This window comes from Galeopterus variegatus, unplaced genomic scaffold, assembly GCF_000696425.1.
Source record: "Galeopterus variegatus unplaced genomic scaffold, G_variegatus-3.0.2 Scaffold4454, whole genome shotgun sequence".
Classification (NCBI taxonomy): Eukaryota; Metazoa; Chordata; class Mammalia; order Dermoptera; family Cynocephalidae; genus Galeopterus; species Galeopterus variegatus.
In genome coordinates, this window is record NW_007730565.1 from 34595 (window position 1) to 55022 (window position 20428).

The following is a 20428-nucleotide window of genomic DNA, read 5'->3' on the forward strand; positions in this document are numbered from 1 at the left end:
CATATGTGCGTTTGTGTTCCCCTATTTATATCTTGGTCATATGTGTGTATTATACCCTTCCCAATAACATGTAAGCTTCTTAAATACAGAGGCCAAGTTTTCCATTTCTTTAGTATTTCTCCTCCAGTATATTTCCTTCTGATGACTAATGTTTTAATAATAATAAATTAATAATTGAATTAAGTTTCACTTTAATTTATATGAATTAAAGGAGAGGATTTTATAACAGAAACTAATTTTTGAATACTCAAATATCATTCTTAATTTTTAAATACATTATAACAAAGAATGGTGCAAATTGAGGAATCTTTGAATATTAAATCCCCCATTATGAGCATATTTAAAAACATGTCTTTGTTTCATATTTAGGATAATAAATCATCTGTATTACTATTATGACAAAGGAGCATTGTGATATTTAAGGACTATCAAAGCCTACTCAATTTGGGAAAAACATTTTGAAGAAGACAAGAACACCATGAGATTAAATAATTTATTACCGTTGCTAAGATGAACACATATACTTGATACTCAATTTTATGCAGAACTTTAAAAAAATAGTTTTAATACAGTATCAAAATTTACACAAGTATTTTGTCAAAAGACCAATGTCCCTTGTATTAGCTTCTGCAGGCTCTGCTGCAGGCACAAAAACTTGTTTTAAATTTTCAGAGTGTAGGAATACAACAATTTAAGGATGAAGACTTTTCTAGGAGAGAAGGTTAAATATAGCAAGCAATTTTCTTTTACAGAGTAATAATATTTAAAAATATAACATTTTAAAATAAAGAGAGGCTTAAACTGTAACCCAATTACAATAATTAGATAATTCTATAGTAAATTAATTCATAAATATTTTCTGAAAATAGAGGGCTGGATTTTCATCACAGAAACATTTTCTAAAGTATAACAAAATTCCTTCACATTCCCCCACCAATGACAATTAATACGCTGTGTAATAAGTCCATTTAAAAACAACAACAAAGAATATCTACTATGAATTAAATCTCAGTAGTTTAGAAGATATTCGAAAACTGGGAATTGTTGCATTCCTACTTTTATAATCTTAAACTACAGTAAAAATGTAGCATTCTGTCACAGGCCTCTTGCACATTCATACAAAAAAAAACTATCATTGCATTTGGATAAGCACAAAATACCTATTGTAGCATTTCCAATACACACATTCTAATATTACATATGTATACCGAAAATAAGAAATAAACTAAGCAAAGCTAGCACACCTCTTTTTCAAACCTCAAGCAATCTGAACAAGAGCTTTTAGCCTCAATAATGAAGGGCATGCGCCAGTTTCATAAAATGTTAAGATAGCTGCAGTAGGCAAAGAAAGCTTTTTCATAAATGCAGTGCAGTATTTTAAAGTTTACATGAAGTTTACTAAATATACAGCATGTCTAGAAACTAAATCGTAGAAATTGACATTTCACAGCTCGAAACACTTCGAAAAATTATGTTTGCTCGCTTATTAGTTGAAATTATTAATATTAACATCAATGAATATACTGAATAGATATGGAGGTTGGTACGTCCCCAAGATGCATCTATATGAGCAACTCATCCAGATTAAAAAGATAGATTTATTTTGATCAATTGAAATAAATGGTACTCTCCGATAAACACTCTACAAAGTCTTGCTACCCTTCTAGCTGGTAAGAATAATTTACATAGTATTTTTAGCACCTCAAAAGTCAAAACACAACCCAGAAACCTAATCTTATCTTGCCTCCAAATTAATTATGCATCTGAAACGAGTATTTTCTTGATTGAAATATAAGAGGTAGGTGCCCAACTCTCAAACTCAGGAAGCTGGCAAACACCTCTTCATATCTTCAATACAACATGGTAGAAAACTACCATCATTATATAAATTAGTCAACTCTACCAAAACCACTGAGGCTCCACTGGACTCTTCCAACTATGTGGTTTCCCAATTGCAATCTTAGATCTGGGGAGTTAAAAACATTTTAGTTCCAATGAAAATATTGATTTTCAAAGCTACCTTGTTCTAGATTTTCAAAGCTACCTTGTTTAATATGGACATTGAAGTTAGAGACATAAAATATCGGCTTTATGGGGGAAGTTGTACTAAAGGTTTTAGAGGGGAGATATGTGCAATGTACAATCATTCTATGTTATTCCATGAGTCCAGGTTTATGAAAACCCAGTCTTTTCTCTTTCTTCATCTCTTCTTTTATCTCTCTCTGGCAGTGGTGATCTCATGTTTGAAAAAAAGTGTTTCTCACATTGGTCCTTTGTACTGGTTTCCTGACAAATGTTGCCTAATTCCAGGACACGAACCTGCAGCATCTCCAAGTTTCCTCCATACAACCTTAAAACAAAAAACAAAAAGCAAGGAGTAAGCATCTTATTTATCCTCTTCCATACAGATTTGTGGCTTTTAAGGGGGAACTATGAGAGGGGGTAAAGATGGGTGCAAAGACAAGAGACAAAATATCCACATGAATGAGTTCAAACACAAAATAAAATGTGATGACAAGCTTCTGAAACACAAGAACTGTTTAGCAGATGGGGCCACTACATCTTGTTAGCAACCAGGGACGAAATTAGAGAATGATGTACCAACTTACTCTAGTTTCATGAGTGGTCCTCCACTCTAGCAGCACACTAAGCACTTGGGGAACTCTTAAACAGTATCTCCCACCCTGATATTCTGTTTTTATTGGTGGAGATGAGGCATGGGCATTTGTATTTTTTAAATGCCCCCAAAAGTGATTCTAATGTGTAAGCAGAATTAAGAACCCCTTAGCAAGATCATCCTGATTCCTATATTATACATCTATAACAAAAGACATCAAAGTTTTTAATCCACTGAGGGAAATGATGGGGCTTTTGTTTTTGAGCTATGTAAGTCCTGAGCTGATAGTCTTAGGGCCAGTAGTACATTTACTTGGCTTTCTCTGCAGAGTGTGGGGCTCAGTCATCACAAATCTTAGCTAGCAAATAGTGTGATCATTCAGATTTCCAAATCAGAACACATCCAAATCTAGGGAAAAGCTAAGAAAATGTTCAGGAATCATTGAAAGAGATACAATTTACAACATACTAAAAACTGGGCCATTTTAGAGAGACATTAGCAAAAGGTGAGATCAAGTATAAAAGTAAAACTGCTGAATTCACTAATAATACACGTTCAGGAATCATTGAAAGAGATACAATTTACAACATACTAAAAACTGGGCGATTTTAGAGGGACATTAGCAAAAGGTGAGATCAAGTATAAAAGTAAAACTGCTGAATTCACTAATAATACACCAACATACTAGCATTAATTGGAATATACACACACAGGCATGTGCATGTTTGTGCACATACACAATAAGAGCCATAACCCTCCTAGAGTGTTTCACTATAATGTTTGTGTTCAGATTGGTTAACTGCACAAAAATTTACAGTGTTTTAACATGAACTCATAACCTGTCTATTCATTAATTATTCACAGTCTGTGTTTCTTTTTTGTTTTGTTTCATTTATGCTTTTAAATACAAGTGGATACTCTAGGGAAACCCAATACCATTCGTAGTAATACAGAAAAATATAGGGTTCTGTCTACCTTCATTTATAAGCCAATAGAACTATTATGCTTTCACAGACACCACTCATGATTTTACAGACACAGCTACATGGCAGAAATGTCCTATTGTCCTCAAAGGGAGTTATGGTTATGGTCTTTAAACATCTGGAGAGGATTTATATAGCAATGGACAGCTGAAGCTATGCAGTAGGGAGTTAGGAAAGTCTCATTGCTTAATAAATTGACTGAAGAGGTTCAAACACTGAATCAAGAAGCCAAAGGATGCTGCAGACTTTCCCTTTCTAGCCTCTAAATACAATTACATTTACCAGAAGGTTCTGAATGTCTGGTTTAGAAGCAGAGTATAGACTGGAAGACCTCACAAGGATCACAGATACAAAGGTCTAGATGGTTACAACTCGAAAGCTCAACTCCCCTTCAAGTATTCAGGTGTAGAACTCCTTACCCCAGATATTACTAGGTGGTGAAAAGAAACTCTTACAGAAGGCAGAACTCTGAAATAAAACAACAGTACTAAGGTGAATACAGGAATAGTGACTTGTTAACTAAAAAAGGAATAAATAAAAAGTGACTAAAAAAGTATAGGTATGTGTTTGAGAATGTGACTAACACGACCAGTCAAGTATTTCAACTGTCCTCAGGGAATTTAAACAAACCAAGCAGACAAACCTAAAATAAAGCCATTACTACAAAAATAAGGATTTACTGTTTCTTAGAGGGTAGTATATTTCTGTAGCAGAATTTGGGAAGAGAATAACTAGCTTCATGCTTACTAATCAACTTGATGGTGCTATGGATAACTGTCTTCTCACTGTATAGACGCCAGCAACTTATCTCCAGGAGGAATACCAGAAACTATGGCAAAACTTCTATTATTCTAAGTTCTACCTGAGTCTTATATCCCATTATGAGACATTTCTGTGACATTATTTTAAAATTATATATAGTCATGCATCACTTAACAATGGGGATATATTCCAAGAAATGTTTTGTTAGGTGATTTTGCAGTGGTGTGAACATCATTGGGTCTGCTTACACAAACCTAGCTGGTATAGCCGGCTACACACCTAGGCTATGTGGTATAGCCTATTGCTCCTAAGCTACAAACCTATACAAAATGTTACTGTACTGAGTACTATAGGCAATTGTAACACAATGGTATTTGTGTTTCTAAACATATCTAATCACAGAAAAGGTACAGTAAAAATATGGTTTTATAATATTCTGAAATACAATCCAGTCATTGTTGACCAAAATGTAATTATATGGTACATGACTGTAGTTCCTCTAATAGGAACCAAGGCTTCCAAATCTTCGCTAGTTTCTAAGAAATTACTTATCTATGAAATTGACTTCCCATCTGCATTTTTCTTTATTCTCCAGTATTCACTATGAATTTTTGACGTTCACATAATTTACAATAGTGACACAAATATTACTTCAAATCAACACTTCTTTCTCTTGGCTTTTTAATTGTTTCCAAATATAAGCGTGCTTAAGAATCAGATTTCACTTGGTTTGCATTTTTTTCTCAGATTCTGGGGATCGAAGACAAAAGTGGACAGTTAGAAAAGGTAGCCTAAAGAACTTTTAAAAATAAAGAAGGAGGGAAAGCTTTTGGCTTTCTGAAACTATCTTATATGGCGAACAATACCACCATCTAATAATATCTTTTGAAGCATTTTTGGAAATACGGGCAAACAAAAAGATCGACACAAAACTAATCTAGATCCAATCCAGTAGTGGTTTCTTCTGAGACTAAGAAATGAATTTTCTAATGTCCAGAAATGGAAGGAAGGGAGGGAGGGAGGGAGGGAGGAAAGGAGGAAAAAGAATTTGCCTTCTCTCTCTCGGACTTTTATCTCTGACGATACATATTGGAAACATCTGAAACTATCTTATATGGCGAACAATACCACCATCTAATAATATCTTTTGAAGCATTTTTGGAAATACGGGCAAACAAAAAGATCGACACAAAACTAATCTAGATCCAATCCAGTAGTGGTTTCTTCTGAGACTAAGAAATGAATTTTCTAATGTCCAGAAATGGAAGGAAGGGAGGGAGGGAGGGAAAAAGGGAAAACAGAAAGGAAAGGGGAAGGGAAAGGGAAAATGGAAAGGGAGGGAAGGAAATTCTCGCATTAAACACAATAGAGATGGTCCTCTCTGTAATACATGCTGCTTTTCATTCTTTGGGGAAAAAAATGGAAGTCTTCAGACTTACTACACTTGAGAAAGTGGAAAGATCTGGTCCTCAAAGATCTGGGTATACTCCTGACTTCACTGCTCATTAGAAAATAATTTGAGCAAGTAACTTATTATCTGGATCTTTTTAGATTTACCAAACATAAAATGTGAGTGTTAGGGTTTTTACTAAGGAGTTCATATCTGAAACAGGGTCTGATGTTAAATTCAGACATGTGAATTACAAAGAAGCCCCACACATTGTTCTTTGGAGAACCACTGAAGGATGACCTCTATGGTCCCTTCTAGTTCTACAGTTCCTGTCGTCTGAACTTTATTTCTCATTCCATAGTCAACAGATGAGAAGCAACAGCATCCCTGGTTTTGTGGCTCAAATTTTTTAATTTATGTGAGGCAAATATTCAAATTGAAAACCTTAAGCACAGGTTGAAAGGCTACAGAAGGTGAACAGTGGTGCATTAGGAAATAATGATATCTAGAACTAGTGACCTTTTGAAAACAGACAATGGACATGCAGCAAAGAAAAACAATTAACTTGGAAAGAGTCTCAAAAGAAAAAGCAGCCACAACACAGGCAAGCAGGGGATTAAAACTCTCCCCCCCAGCACACATAAAATGCCCATGGGACTTATTGTGCAACATTTACTGGATTCCAGAAACATCTCCAGGAGGTAGATAAGTGTCTGAGAATATCTGGTCCTAATAGACCTAAAGCGGAAGGGTATTTCTAAGGAATTTTGATACCCTAATAGCCAAAAGAATATGAGGATAAAAGTATAGTAAGTATAAAAGCCAATTAAAAAATCAGTGCTTAATATGATCAGTGCTTTACCATGATTTCTTGCATTTAACAAATAGCTTCTTTACAATATTCCCTTTAGCCCTTTAAAGCTTCACCAGTTGTATACTTGATTAAATGATACACCCCATGCATATGGCTCAAAAAATTTAAAATGTAATCAAGGATTAACAATAAAATCCGAACCACAATAATGATTATATTAGATATGTATCAGGAAAATAACACTTTTTTTTTAACTGTGTTTCTGTCTGACTTCATGGACAGATTTCGATTTCTCTCTCTTAGGTTCATCTCTATCTCACCTTACTATTTCTGAGTTTGTGTCAACAACTGAAAGATAAAGACAATACTTTGCATGACATGAAGAACACATATCATATGTATGAATAACTAAGCAAATGCTACCTAGGAAGGTGATGATTGATTTTTTTCTAAGAATAGTTACAAATAAATCTGAAGAAGGTTGTGTTTTCTTTGTTGATCACAAGTTTTTAAACGCTGATCTTTAAAAAACTTCTTAAAAATATGAAACAGAAACCCACTTATTTTACCAAAATTACTAACACATATTTTAGACAAAAAATAAATTTAATATTTAGAAATGTTCATAGATCATTCTGGAATACAGAATTGGCTGATCATCTCTGACCTGAATATTTTGTAATATGATTATTATGTTAATAAAACTGCAATAAAACATACTGTAGATAAAAACAAAGGAAATTGGTTTTATTTTCATACAAAAATATAAAGACATTTGGTCAGCATTTTAAAAACTAGGTATTCATAAGGCAATAACTAAGCTGAGATGAGGCTTTCAACACAGAATACAAAATAAAGCACATTAAACTTACATTGCACATTTCTCTGACTATAGCTTTTTCTGTCTCACTAAGGTCATGTTCATACTCTTTACCCTGTTGACGATCTATAGTTTCCTGAACATCCAAGACCTGGATTTGTTGAAAAAGAAAAGCAAATTTCACATGGAAAAAAAACTTGTTAGTTATGATAAAACCATCAAGGAGCTCCACTTTGTAAAACTTTTTCTGGGTGTCTGCATATCAGGATGGATTAATACATGGCATAATCTTTTCAAAATAGTCTATTGTTCTGAAATCCATGTGGGATAATTTCTACTTGATTTACAAATGGCCATTAAAAGCAATCCACTGCATCACTAATAGTCAATTGAATTCATTAATGTCTAAAATAATTAGAAGCATTTAACTTGGTCATTAAGATAACAGGACAGTGTCAACCACTTGGAGACAGTCAATAACTCTTGCTCCATTGTAATGATGAGCAGTATAATTAATTATACGCCAAACAGTCCAAATGATATGTAGACATGGCCTATGGAAAAGATAACTAAAAAATAATAGTGACAGGTGAAACTGGTCAGCACCCAGGAATATGCACACAAGAACTACTGACCTTGCAGTTTTTGCCTGGATGTGTTCCTAGTGCCAAAGAAAGGAATATGGAGATGGCTCTTTGATAGTGGCAAGAGAAACACTGGCTCCTTAGAGCAAAAATATTTGAGTAACACTTAAATATTTTTCATTGGAGTCAAATGTCTGAGGATAAAATGCTTTTAAACAATTTTAAAGGCCTATCTTTCAACTTCCCTACATTATCCCCAAATGAATTAAAAAGAATACTCCTTTAAATTGTCTAAAGTTTACATGTGGATACTTTCTATAGTACAAAAGGGGACAAAACTTTGGCTTTTACTGCTGTTGTTATTTTTCTCTGTATCAGCCTATAAACCAAAGCATTAATGTAGCATAAAAAATAATGCTTTTCCTAAAAGTTCCTATAGAATCCACACCGAACTGTGAGATTGCTATAAAACATTCTGTTCTGTTGTTGTCATGGTCAATGCTGATGGCCACATCTAAATGTGCCACCTGGGAATTTGCACCAATGAACAGTTGAGCCAAAGTAAATGACTTAAGCATGAAGTGGGACCTTCAGGTCAAGTTCATAGATACCATCTGAGACTAACCAGAGTTCAATCATATAATAAAAAATCTAATTTACAAATTACTCTCTTGTTAATTCAAAACTCCCAGCCATTATTACTCTATAGATATCACTTCTTGAAAGTTCTGATACTCACCCCAGATTAGAGTCAATTCACATTCTTCATGTACTTAGAGGAAATTATTGACTGTGCTCAGAGAATATTCACAGAAAACTTAAAGAGCTCCTTGAACAAGCTCATTTGCCTACAAATTTGATTTGTAATGTACCTCCAAGAGGTGTACTTCAAATCAGCTAATTTCTACTAAATGAAGTGAAGCTCCAATTAATAGTTATAATGAATTTTAAAGCAAGAAAAATATGGTGTTATTACAAATGGGCTAATTTCTCACACTAATTTACCACACTCCCCCACAAACCATGACCAGAGAGTTTATTAAAGTCTAGAGTTTTCTCTGAAATCCATAAGAAGGTGAGAAACTGAGCCATTTTTCTAATTGTTCCTTTCAGAGCAGAAAAATCTCATGATATGAATCAGCTCTAGAGAGGTTGCTCTTAAAAACAAAACAGAGTAAGTGGCCATTTTGTTTTACATTGAGAGCTTAAGATGCATTTCCTGAGGACTGTTTGCACATATTTATGTTTCACGACACAGTTAACTCATGGACACAAACACGTTTTATATTCAAGGGCCTCCAGTTATCCAATAAAGATGCTTCAGTTGCTTAGTATCACCCATCTGCCAATGGAGGACACTTATGTGTTCTGATTATAACATAATATCTCCCTCTCTTGAGAAAAAATTTTATATGAAAATTAGAGAATGAATTCAGAGAAAATTGAGGAGCTCTTCTCTACCCTCCCCTGCCTTTTAGGCCACACTAACAGCTGCACTGAGAAAGCTGGGAAAGATCTCAATGTGACTCACTATGCTGATCAAATTCAAACTGTACTTGCCATTTAATACAGCAGCAGGCCGAAACAGCTTTCAAACAGTTTGAACAGTACTGCTGGGCAAAGTGTTGCTTTTGGAATATATGCAGACACTACAGATTGAAGCTGATCTCTGGTCTATTTTCCAATTATAAAATACTTTTTAGTTTGCTAGTGCCTGATTTGTGCTAAAGTTCATCCAAATGCTGCAGCAGAGAATGAGATGTCCATCAGTCAATAAACAAACACCCACTGGATGTAGATCAGAGCCCTTCATACTGGTTGTGCCTCCCCAAGAATTCCTTTCAATTGCTCACTTTGTGAATTATCCCAACCAAGACAGGAAACGCCTAGTGCTTGCCACTGGCCACCAGCAGGGTTCTCCTTTCCTCATCAGCAATCAGCATATGTTTGGGAAAAGCAAACTCATTTTGTATAAGCTAAAGCAAAATACACTTAGAAAGCTAAATCTTCTAAAACTAAATCATCACAAAACCAAATAAATACTTTGACATTCTCATCTACTTATTTGCTTTATGATGCCACATAAAACGTGGCCCACTCCAAAAGAGTGCATCTTCAGTTAGTCATATGATAAATCATTCTGAAACTGAAACAATTTTAAGAAAAGTTAGGAAACTCATGTGGCAAAAGCAGAACTGAAGCACTCTACCTACTTTATGGCTCAGAAAGGTTTGATCAAGGCTACGTGTTAGGAATTACAGATAAATTTGAAGGACACTGCTTCATACTTTGAAATTGATAACTTTTCAAGGAACTGTCTCAGTTTTTAAGATGATTTTTATTGCCTACATCAGTTTCTTCTCTTAGATAGGTAAATATTTACATTTGTATTTATTAATTTTTACTATGGTGCGTACTTATTACTAAATTTATTTATTGGAAAGCTGATTATTGGTAAAGAAAATAGATAAATGATAAATTTCAGCCAAATTTTTGTGAAGTCATTGCAGAATCTGAAGTAAAAGCCAAAAATAAATCAGCTTTATGAATAAGACCATATATCTATTTTCTAATACTCTATAAAGAAGCACTAGCTAGTGTAAAGACCTAATTTCTACTTAGTGGAGGAAAGAGTAGGTTTTTGTTTACTTTAATACTTTCTTTTAGTAAGTTGGACAATGTACTTCAATTACATAAAGAAAGAAAAATATGGTATCCTTCCTTATTTTGACCAAACTATTAATTCCCTGCATTTTAGACATCCATGCTACAAACATTGCACATAAAATACCTATAACAATATTTTACACATATGGATATACATGCACATATTTCAACTTTGATGCAGATAGATATGAATCACATTACTCAAAACAAAATGATAAAACTAGAGATTCAACCATAAGTACCCATTGTTAGTTTAAAAAAATTAAAAATCATACTTCAAAAATTAAGATAAAAAAGTTATACCATAAGGGGTCAAAAAATAAAGTATCCATGGTTAAAGCAAGACTGTGAGGACTACCAGAATACAGCGAACAAGCCACAACACAACTGAAGTTCTGGAATAAATGGTTGCACACAGTCGGTTACCTTAAGAGAATGTACCACAGGTTCAGGCTGCTGAGAAGGTGTGGTATGTCCACTGAAGCTAGCTGGAGAGTTGGGTGAACTGTTACTCCCATCAGCCCCTGATGACAACCTAAAAGAACCCTTAGTAGAAAATCAACAACTTTGTTATTAAAACAAAAGTCGTTTATAACTACATCGATGTTATTCAATATTCAATGTCACTGCCAAATGAGAATTTGCCATTTTGTTATTTTTTCTAGCCTATCCTAACATGCTGTCAACCTGTTAATTGGAATACACTTGCTGCTTGATCAGCAAGAAAACTTAACCAAGACACATGGCTATACATATATAGATGTCGCCCCTGATTTACCAAAAAGAGCAATGCCCCTCAAGGAATAGTCATTAAGAACACTGCAAGAATGATTTCTGAAACTTAAAGATACTCAAGAGTAGGGAATGCATGAATTACTCCACAGCTGAGTTAAACATGCTCACTCAGCAAGCGAAATGCCACATTCCATAGTTCTCAGAAAAGGCAGACACATCACTTTCTTGCATTGGAAAAACTGTGTCTCGTAAACCCTTCTTCGAGGGAAAGACCTATAGTAGAGCATTTTCCAAAGAGATTTAACCAAATTTAACATTTTCTTCAAAAAATGATTCTCTCATTTTTTGGCATTTTTAAAAATGAAAAATAAAACACACAAATTTCATATTTTTAGTTTAGTGATTCTTCAACTTATTTGGTGAGAAATCAGAACATGGGCATGATTAATTTGACCCGTACGGGCCACAGTCATCCATCAGGTCTACACTTTTTTGCTTGGGGGAAGAATTGGGGATTTCTATCAGAGGTCTATCCTTTTTGCTTAGGGAAAGACTAATGGATCAGCAAAGAAAAAGAGAACAGTCATTATCTACTCTCCTAAAAAAAAAGTCAAATGGGAATTTTCCAAATCTGTTTTTATGTCCATCATTACACTCTTAGAGGGTCTGGGCGATTTTAATTTCTCCCCATTAACAAATCCACAGATTTTGTCATGTCTAATAGATTAACAACGATACGGGCCACAGTCATCCATCAGGGTCTACACTTTTTTGCTTGGGGGAAGAATTGGGGATTTCTATCAGAGGTATATCCTTTTTGCTTAGGGAAAGACTAATGGATCAGCAAAGAAAAAGAGAACAGTCATTATCCACTCTCCTAAAAAAAAAGTCAAATGGGAATTTTCCAAATCTGTTTTTATGTCCATCATTACACTCTTAGAGGGTCTGGGAGATTTTAATTTCTCCCCATTAACAAATCCACAGATTTTGTCATGTCTAATAGATTAACAACGCCTCCATTTAAGTTGATCCTGTCAACTTAATACCAAGTAGGAGCCAATGAAGGTGTATTATATGTGAATTCATAAAGGGAGAAACACCAGTGGCTTGGGATATTAATTCGCAGCATCTTCAGGGAGCTTTTATGTTGTACATTTTAGGGATGGGCGGGGAAAAATTGTGCACAACAACACTTAGCGGCATGTATTGTATGCAAACCATGGTATTTATGGAGAAATTAACAATCCCCATTGATTTTTACAAAGATTATTATTTATGCAATTAGGAATATTTTCCCCCTCCCCTGTTGCTGTCATTTCTTCCTTTGTCTTTAAAGTCTCCCCTTGCAATCTTGCACGCCTATTGAGGCCATATTTTCTCCCCTGCTCAAGGAGTTGTGCCATTTAATCAGTTCCTGCCCCCACCATCACTAGCCAACAGGGATGTGACACTTAGGTGACATCAGCTTCTGTCCTCCATTACTACTAATACTTAAATTAATAGCAGGTGATAACACAGGACTGCCAATTATAACAGCCCCAACCCCCTCTGGAAAAAAATAAATTATAAAATTTATTTTCCTGTATTTGTAAATCAGATCAAATCAGACCTAATTATGGCTTACATAAATAATAGAAGGGAAATTATTCGAAGTTTAAAGATGGTTACAGGGCATACTCTCCCCCCACCACCAAATTTTGGACATCTTTCTCTGCAGAGATTAAATGGTTCCAAAACTAAGAAGTTATAAAGGAAGTTCTCTTCTTGGAATAACCCTCATCCTCTACTGTTCTCTTTTCTTCCTTGTACCATCCTTATAATCCCTTCTGGAAAGACTTCTCAGGTCATATACTTCAAATCTCAGAGTATACTTCAAATCTCTCGTTGAGGACACATCATTGCAGTGCCGTTCTTTCTCTGACTGGTAAGCTAATTTAGCGGCAATAATCCTTCCTGCTCTGGGCTACCTCCTCCCAGTTCTTCCTTTCAAACCCTTTTCTGCCCAGTCCTCTTCCAGAGGTTCTTGTCAAAAATGTAGGTATATCAGTACCGGCATGATTTTGCTTGGACCTGCGGCCTCTATCTGTCAGAACACTTTGGCTTAGGAGAATTTCCAAAATAAATGTAAATAGCCTCCATAAACCAAATCATCTGGGCCATTTAGCATTGTTTAAACTTAAGGAGAGTCCTATCCTGGGCACATCTATTCAGAAACAAACAAATTAAAAGCAGTTTACTTTTAAAAAAAGGGGGTGGGGGTACAATAGGATCTTTCCTAGAGTATACTAGTGTATTTCAAAAGTTCATGGAAAAATAGAATTAAAAGATAAAACAAATCTTTCCATGAACTTTTTGAAGTACCCTCATACAGTGAGGGAAAATATATCATTTGGGGATTAAAGTTCTACTTCAAATTAGCTCTGAGAGCCATGAGCTAGTAACCAACAAGAAAGATCAACATTTTTATTTGAGGTGTTTTTTGTGAAGCCACAAAGGTAACCAAATAAATAAATACTTTGCCTGGTAAAATTTAGCACCAACAGGTATTAAAATAGTTTTCCTGTTCTAAGAGGTGCTTGATTCTGTTATAATCTAGAAAACTGGATTTAATACTATAAAATAAAAGGTTAGTTTTCTATGTGCTTAGCTGAATAAGAACAATATTTTGAGAATTATCTAGGTTCAATCGATATACACTCTCAGTTGACTAATACATTTTCACTAAACTATTTTTTAAAAGTATGCTACTAAGTAAAATGCCAGTATACCAAATGATTTTATTTTATTTTTTATTTATTTATTTTTTTCCTTTTTGTCTTTTTTCGTGACCGGCAATGGATCGCAACCCTCAGTGTCACGCCCGAACCAGACCGGGACCGGCAACGGGATCGCAACCCTCGGTGTTGCGCCCGCACCTCGCTCAGCCAGTGAGCCGCCGGTCTGTATGTGGGATCCGAACCCTTGGCGGGAGCGCCGCTCTGTAGCAGTGCGCCACTGGGCCGGCCCCAACCAAATGATTTTAAACATCCCCTTCGAGTTTATTTCAGTAAGAGTAAACCTGTTTATTTAAATTGTACTGAGCTGGCTCAGGGAGAGGGTATTTAAAAAGAAGAAATCTTAATGAATTGGAAATGTGATTCCCAGCTTGAGTTGCTTATTTTCAAGCTACACATGATCACATAGTGGTGCATGCATCAACTCTCAATTTGAAAGGGCAAGAAATCATTTTCTGGGCTGGCGTAGAGACATCTGATGGTGTTAACAATTCATTTTCATGGCCATTGACCTTTTAAACTCCTTTACATGAAAGATCCAGGGTACCTTTGTTCTTCCCTCCTGGTTAGTGTTGCTCAAATTTTACCCACAGGTTCAGGAAAAACACATTGAAGAAGACTGTTTAGGAGGAGAAAGACTACTCCCATCCTCCTTTCCCAGGTTTAGACACACAGCAACTTTCTAACATGCTCATGGACTTTTTCTGTACCCCCCCCCAGTATAACTTTTCCTCTAGCAGCAGAAGCCATCTGGTTATGCACAAGCAAATGCAGCCAGCTGACTTGTCTTCACTCACCGGGAGAGTGGGCAGGCATCGTCCTATTCCTCGGCACCCTTGCCACCACTGCAAGACCCGCCGGGCTCTGGGCCCCCAGCCTTTCTCCATATTTGAGCTGTTTCTAGTTGGAGGTTGCCTTCTATTCTGGGTGGCCTTATATTTGGAACAATATGGTACAATCACTCAGAAAAATACTGTTTCCCAAGTCTCAAGAAAGCAGATAGAACAAGAAGCTTAATGAAATGAACCACAATGACCACAATGGCAAGCTGTAACATGCACCTATAACTAGGGAAAAAAATAAAAATAAAAACCATCTGAAGTCCTGAGTATTAGAGCTAATACTGACTTTTTAAAAAGTTTATGGCAAAGGTAAAACTACATTCTCAAACTATCAAAAAGAAGATGATAAAGTTATAAAAATAAAAACCATCTGAAGTCCTGAGTATTACAGCTAATACTGACTTTTTTAAAAGTTTATGGCAAAGGTAAAACTACATTCTCAAACTATCAAAAAGAAGATGATAAAGTTAAAATTACAGAAAAAAAACCTTGAAGCTATTTAAACAACTTTATTTCACGGGTTTTACCTGTGAGAAATAATCACCATAAGTCTTCCAAGTATTTGAAGTGCATAACTTCAAAATTTAACAGAAATTATTTGAAATACAACTGGAAACACTATGCCCTTTTGCTAAGAAACACAAATTGGACATCCATATTCAATAATAATCAGAAAAACTGACACTGCATCAAATTTTCAATAAAATTTCCCCACACTTAAGAGTATATAATTAGCTAACAGGTTACCATTGCATTAAAATAACTATTTCACATAGGAAATACAGATAATTATCAAAATTTTTATTAATCGGTTAACTCCCAAATTTCTGTATTCGTTGGAACTAGAGATATCAAGTAACTAAAATTTAAAAAATACAAAGAATTTTCTCCTAAATTTCAGCTTTTTCCATGACAAAACTGTATAATCCTATTAAAATGATCAGAAGCAAAATGAACTTACTTGAACATAATTTTCTTTTCCTGATAACTTTCACTAAGACCTTTAACTAAGAATGCTATGTCCCAAGAAATAAGAAAATACTTTTATAAATTATGGAAAATCTGCAAAATGGTCCAAAATTTCTAGTGTCTAAATGTTGAGGTTAATTTTAGGAGACTGAAAAAATGAGAACATAATATTCTAGTTCTCATTGATTCATTTTCCTGGAAGTTAGTGCTCTATTCTGAATAGTACTAGTATAATTTACACTCTAACTTTTGTAGGGGGAACAATAAAGAAAAGGCAACACAGTCTTAAGCAAATTAAAAAAAGAGAAGCAATGACTACCAGCACTTGGTACTCACAAAACTCTTCTGAATCTATGAAATCAGCGCCAGTTACCTATCAAATAAGTCACACATACTCTATTCCTCACATAGAATAGAGAAAATTATATATCTGCACTTGGGCCACAATGACAATTTCATCATAGCAACACTAGTTTGAACATTGTTCTTTTAGTAATTATTTCATGTCTAAGTGTCTAATTTATTTCCATCATCAAAAGAATTTTATCCAACAACTTTTAATATTGTTGATGTCTTAAAATTCATCTCCCAACCCAGTCTGTATACTGCTATTTCTGAAATGATCATTAATGAGTAATGCAAATTTTATAGTTACTTTTACAAATAAGGAGATCTATCATCTGGATTTCGTTCTTTCCATGACTTATGCATCTTTCAGACCTTATGCTTTTCCGATTCAACAATCAAGTAAAACATGTAGGGATTCCTATTTTCATTCTTCCTTAATGAGGAGGCTAAATACCAATGCCTCTCCATCATAATGTAATCCTTAGATTTCATGGCAATGGTAATAAGCTTTTTTATTTGCATCTGCAACCGTTTAGAAGCCTCCTGGAAAAAGCAGCCATTTAGCTACTACGTAGTGAATGAACAATATTTTCTCACTTTTAGAAAGTAGATACAACATAAAATAATAGCTATACATTTAAGTCTTGGAAACGGTTCTTTTTAAATATATGAAATATATATTATAGAATAGTATTAATACATAAGAACCAGATTTTTGTGGAAGAATAAACTAGTTGATAAAATAACCATTTTAAAGGAAAAGCTACTCTTTTAGAATCAGGATTATTACTGACTTTATAGTCATATTAGCAACTTCTTTTTTTCTTAATCCAGGTACATGGAAAAATGTATTCAGGGCCAGCCATCATTTCTGACCTTCAAATAAACAACATCTGAATGGTAGTTATACACTAATGAAGGCTTAGCTCTTCGCCAGCTCTACAATTGTCAATCCCAGTATTTTTTGAAGACAGCTTCATAAAAATAAGAAACCTTCAGTAACCTGGTGATTGGAGCTGTTTCTGGCAACTTTAGAGCCCAAAATGAGGGAACCATATTATGGCCATCAACTGGGAGAATAATTCCAAACAGTCTTAAGAAAGTCACTTTCTATTTTCTAAAGAATTTTGTTTTACTTACTTTTGTTTTCTGCAGTTTTCCAAAATTCCAAATTTATAAAAAAGAATACCTAAATGACCCAACATTCCCATAGGAATTTGTGTGTTTGTCAGCCACTTTATAAAGAGATTTATGTCATGATCCACAAATTATTTTAGAAACTAGGATCATCCATCCTAAATGTGGAGTAATGTTCCACATCAAGATTGTGTGGGATGTAAATTACAGATTACTGTCTATGTGCTAAGTACTCATTATAGAAATCTTGAATCCTAATGCAGTAAGCAAATACCTTTTGTCAGGAAATGGAAGTATTCCTAATATCACTGAAGAAGATACATTATATTAGTACTTTTATGCTTCTTATTGCATATCTAGAAGATCTTCAATGCAAATTGAGATTTGATAAATTTTTTATTATTGTCCTTACAATAATTGACTTCTTCAGCATTAAGGAAGAAAAGTGAAGCCATTTAAATTTAAAAGATCATCTAAACAAATAGAAAATATATTATTTATGGTCTTGCTGAGTAAAATCATTATAAGAGAATTGTCAAGATGAAACTACTGTGATTAAGTTGTCTTTTTTGCTATTGTATGATTGTGTTTTAGCTATTGCTATTTTTAGCAAAATTATTTTAATTAATACTCTGGAAGTTTCATTCTTTTGCTTTACATAAGAAAATATTTTTCAAAAATTTATAATAATGTCTTGATTTTTTTGCTATTGAACATGAAGTAAAACAAAAGAAAAAAGTAGATGTCTTGTGTTTTTAATATTTTTCTTAAAATGATTATTATTTTCAAAGTAAACAATTGTATGTGCTTAGGTACTTCAGTGAATATCGATCTTCCTCATATAGACCAAATCTATATTTTTTATAATAAAATAATCCCATCACTATTTTAAATTCAGAGGAGATACACCTGAGCTTCCTCTCAAAAATAAGAAAATGACACTAATCACTATTATAACTTCACAAGGGTGGGTATGAGTCTTATCCTGTCCAGCCTGCTTTCACCCTGAACTTTATCCACCATATAAACAAGAATGGCCAGTAATATAATAGTCTTCAGAACTGAGCAAAAGTTACAGGAAACTGAGAGATTTGTACCCTCCATCTCTCAGATCCATTGTTTTATTACTTAACTAAAGTAACCACCCAAATTAAAGGGTTGCACAGCTTATTCCCCTAAATAAGATATGAAGAAGAGAGTATAAGCCATGTAGAACTAGGTCCGCTGTCTCATTAAATCCAATGATACTCCAATAATCTGGTTGTCATCAAACTGGAATTATTTTTGAAATTATAAAATTATTAAATGTTCATAAATATTCCATTTATGTAACTCATATACATAATCGTGTGATGTGAATCAAAAAGAAAAAGTGTACACTTGTAAGTAGACAAGCAAATGGATGAAAGTCAAGAATTAAGAATCACTGAGTGCCTTTAAAAGTTTCAATACAACTGTACAACAGTCAATTATTCCTCTAAAACTCTGGAAACCTCTCTAAGGGGGATATTGTAGGATTTTGTGGAAAAGGAAGTACTTCTGAAACTTGTGAGGAAAAAGGAAAAGTGAAAATTCAGTGATAAGAGGAAGGAAAACAAGGCCATCCAGGCTGTACTCCTTAGTGACCAGTCATCGCAGCAAACCTCAGACAATACAGATAAAAGTTCATCTTGAAAGATTAAGAGAGAAAGCCTCCAAGAAATCTTCAGTATAAAATATTAGAAAGTAAGATGTGACTTCTGGTTAAAGTCAGACGAATAACTATAAGTCAGTCTGACTTGGAGACTTTCACCTTGCTGACTTTGAAAAGAGGAAGAGCGACTAATTCTCACATGGGCACTTGGATGGATTTAGCATGAGTCAGAGCCTGTGGTCTCAAGACTTCCATGGTTCAGAGCCTGGACGGTTTTCCAAATTCCAACAGGGTATACACTCCCCTATACCTAAACATGAATTTGGCATGGGGTTTTCAACCACTACATCTGGAACATTTTCCCTTCAAACTATAACCATTATAATAATGACTAGTTCTCATCTATTTATTTAAGGATGCACAAGTTTCTCTAAGACATGACAGTTTCTCTTTTATTTATCACTCTTAATGAGCTACATATGTAAATAAAAAGAACAAAAACCAATTTTGCAAAAAAATAGACAATTTAACTTTTTTACACATCCAAATTTGGGGGAATCCATAAAGTGTTATTGTTCCTTAGGAATAATAAAAAACTACTAAGAAATGTCCAATACTATACACTAACTAAAATATACAAATTGCAAAAAGATGGTCACTCAGAATTTGATTTGTGGTCTCTGCAATGAAGAAAACTACCTAAGAAATAAACCTACTAAGAAATGTCCAATACTATACACTAACTAAAATATACAAATTGCAAAAGGATGGTCACTCAGAATTTGATTTGTGGTCTCTGCAATGAAGAAAACTACCTAAGAAATAAACCTAGAGGGCTGGCCCGGTGGCACACTGGAGAGTGCGCCGCTTGGGAGTGCGACGGCGCTCCCACCGAGGGTTCAGATCTCACGTGGAGACCGGTTCCCGCTCACTGGCTGAGCGCGGTGCGGGCGCAATACCAAGGGTTGCGATCCCGTTGCCGGTCCCCGGTACGGGCGCAACACCGAGGGTTGCGATCCCGTTACCGGTCAGTAAAAAAGACAAAAAGGGAAAAAAAAAAAGAAATAAACCTAGAAAAATCCTTTACAGTGTTTCATTTACTAATGAAGAAAATGGAATTTTTTAAAAAATGAAAAATTCAGGGCCGGCCCGGTGGCGCACTGCTGTGGTGCGCCGCTTGGGAAGCGCGGCGGCGCTCCCTCCGAGGGTTCAGATCCCACATACAGACCGGTTCCCACTCACTGGCTGAGCGAGGCGCGGGAGCAACACCAAGGGCTGCGATCCCGTTGCTGGTCCCGGTCCGGTACGGGGGCAACACTGAGGGTTGCGATCCGTTGCCGGACACGGAAAAAA

General features: G+C 35.0%; 1 protein-coding gene across 1 annotated transcript in view; it reads right to left on the reverse strand.

The window, feature by feature from the left end:
• Positions 1–479: 479 nt before the first annotated feature.
• LOC103603107 (coiled-coil domain-containing protein 85A-like) overlaps positions 480–20428 on the reverse strand; it is a 142521-nt gene continuing 122572 nt past the window's right edge. Inside the window, exons 3-6 of the mRNA XM_008587581.1 lie at positions 14944–15078; positions 11064–11183; positions 7439–7537; positions 480–2350 (exon numbers count right to left, since the gene is read on the reverse strand). Of these exons, the coding sequence (XP_008585803.1) occupies positions 2261–2350; positions 7439–7537; positions 11064–11183; positions 14944–15078 (444 nt within the window). The 3' untranslated portion in view covers positions 480–2260. The remainder of the gene's footprint in view (positions 2351–7438; positions 7538–11063; positions 11184–14943; positions 15079–20428) is intronic.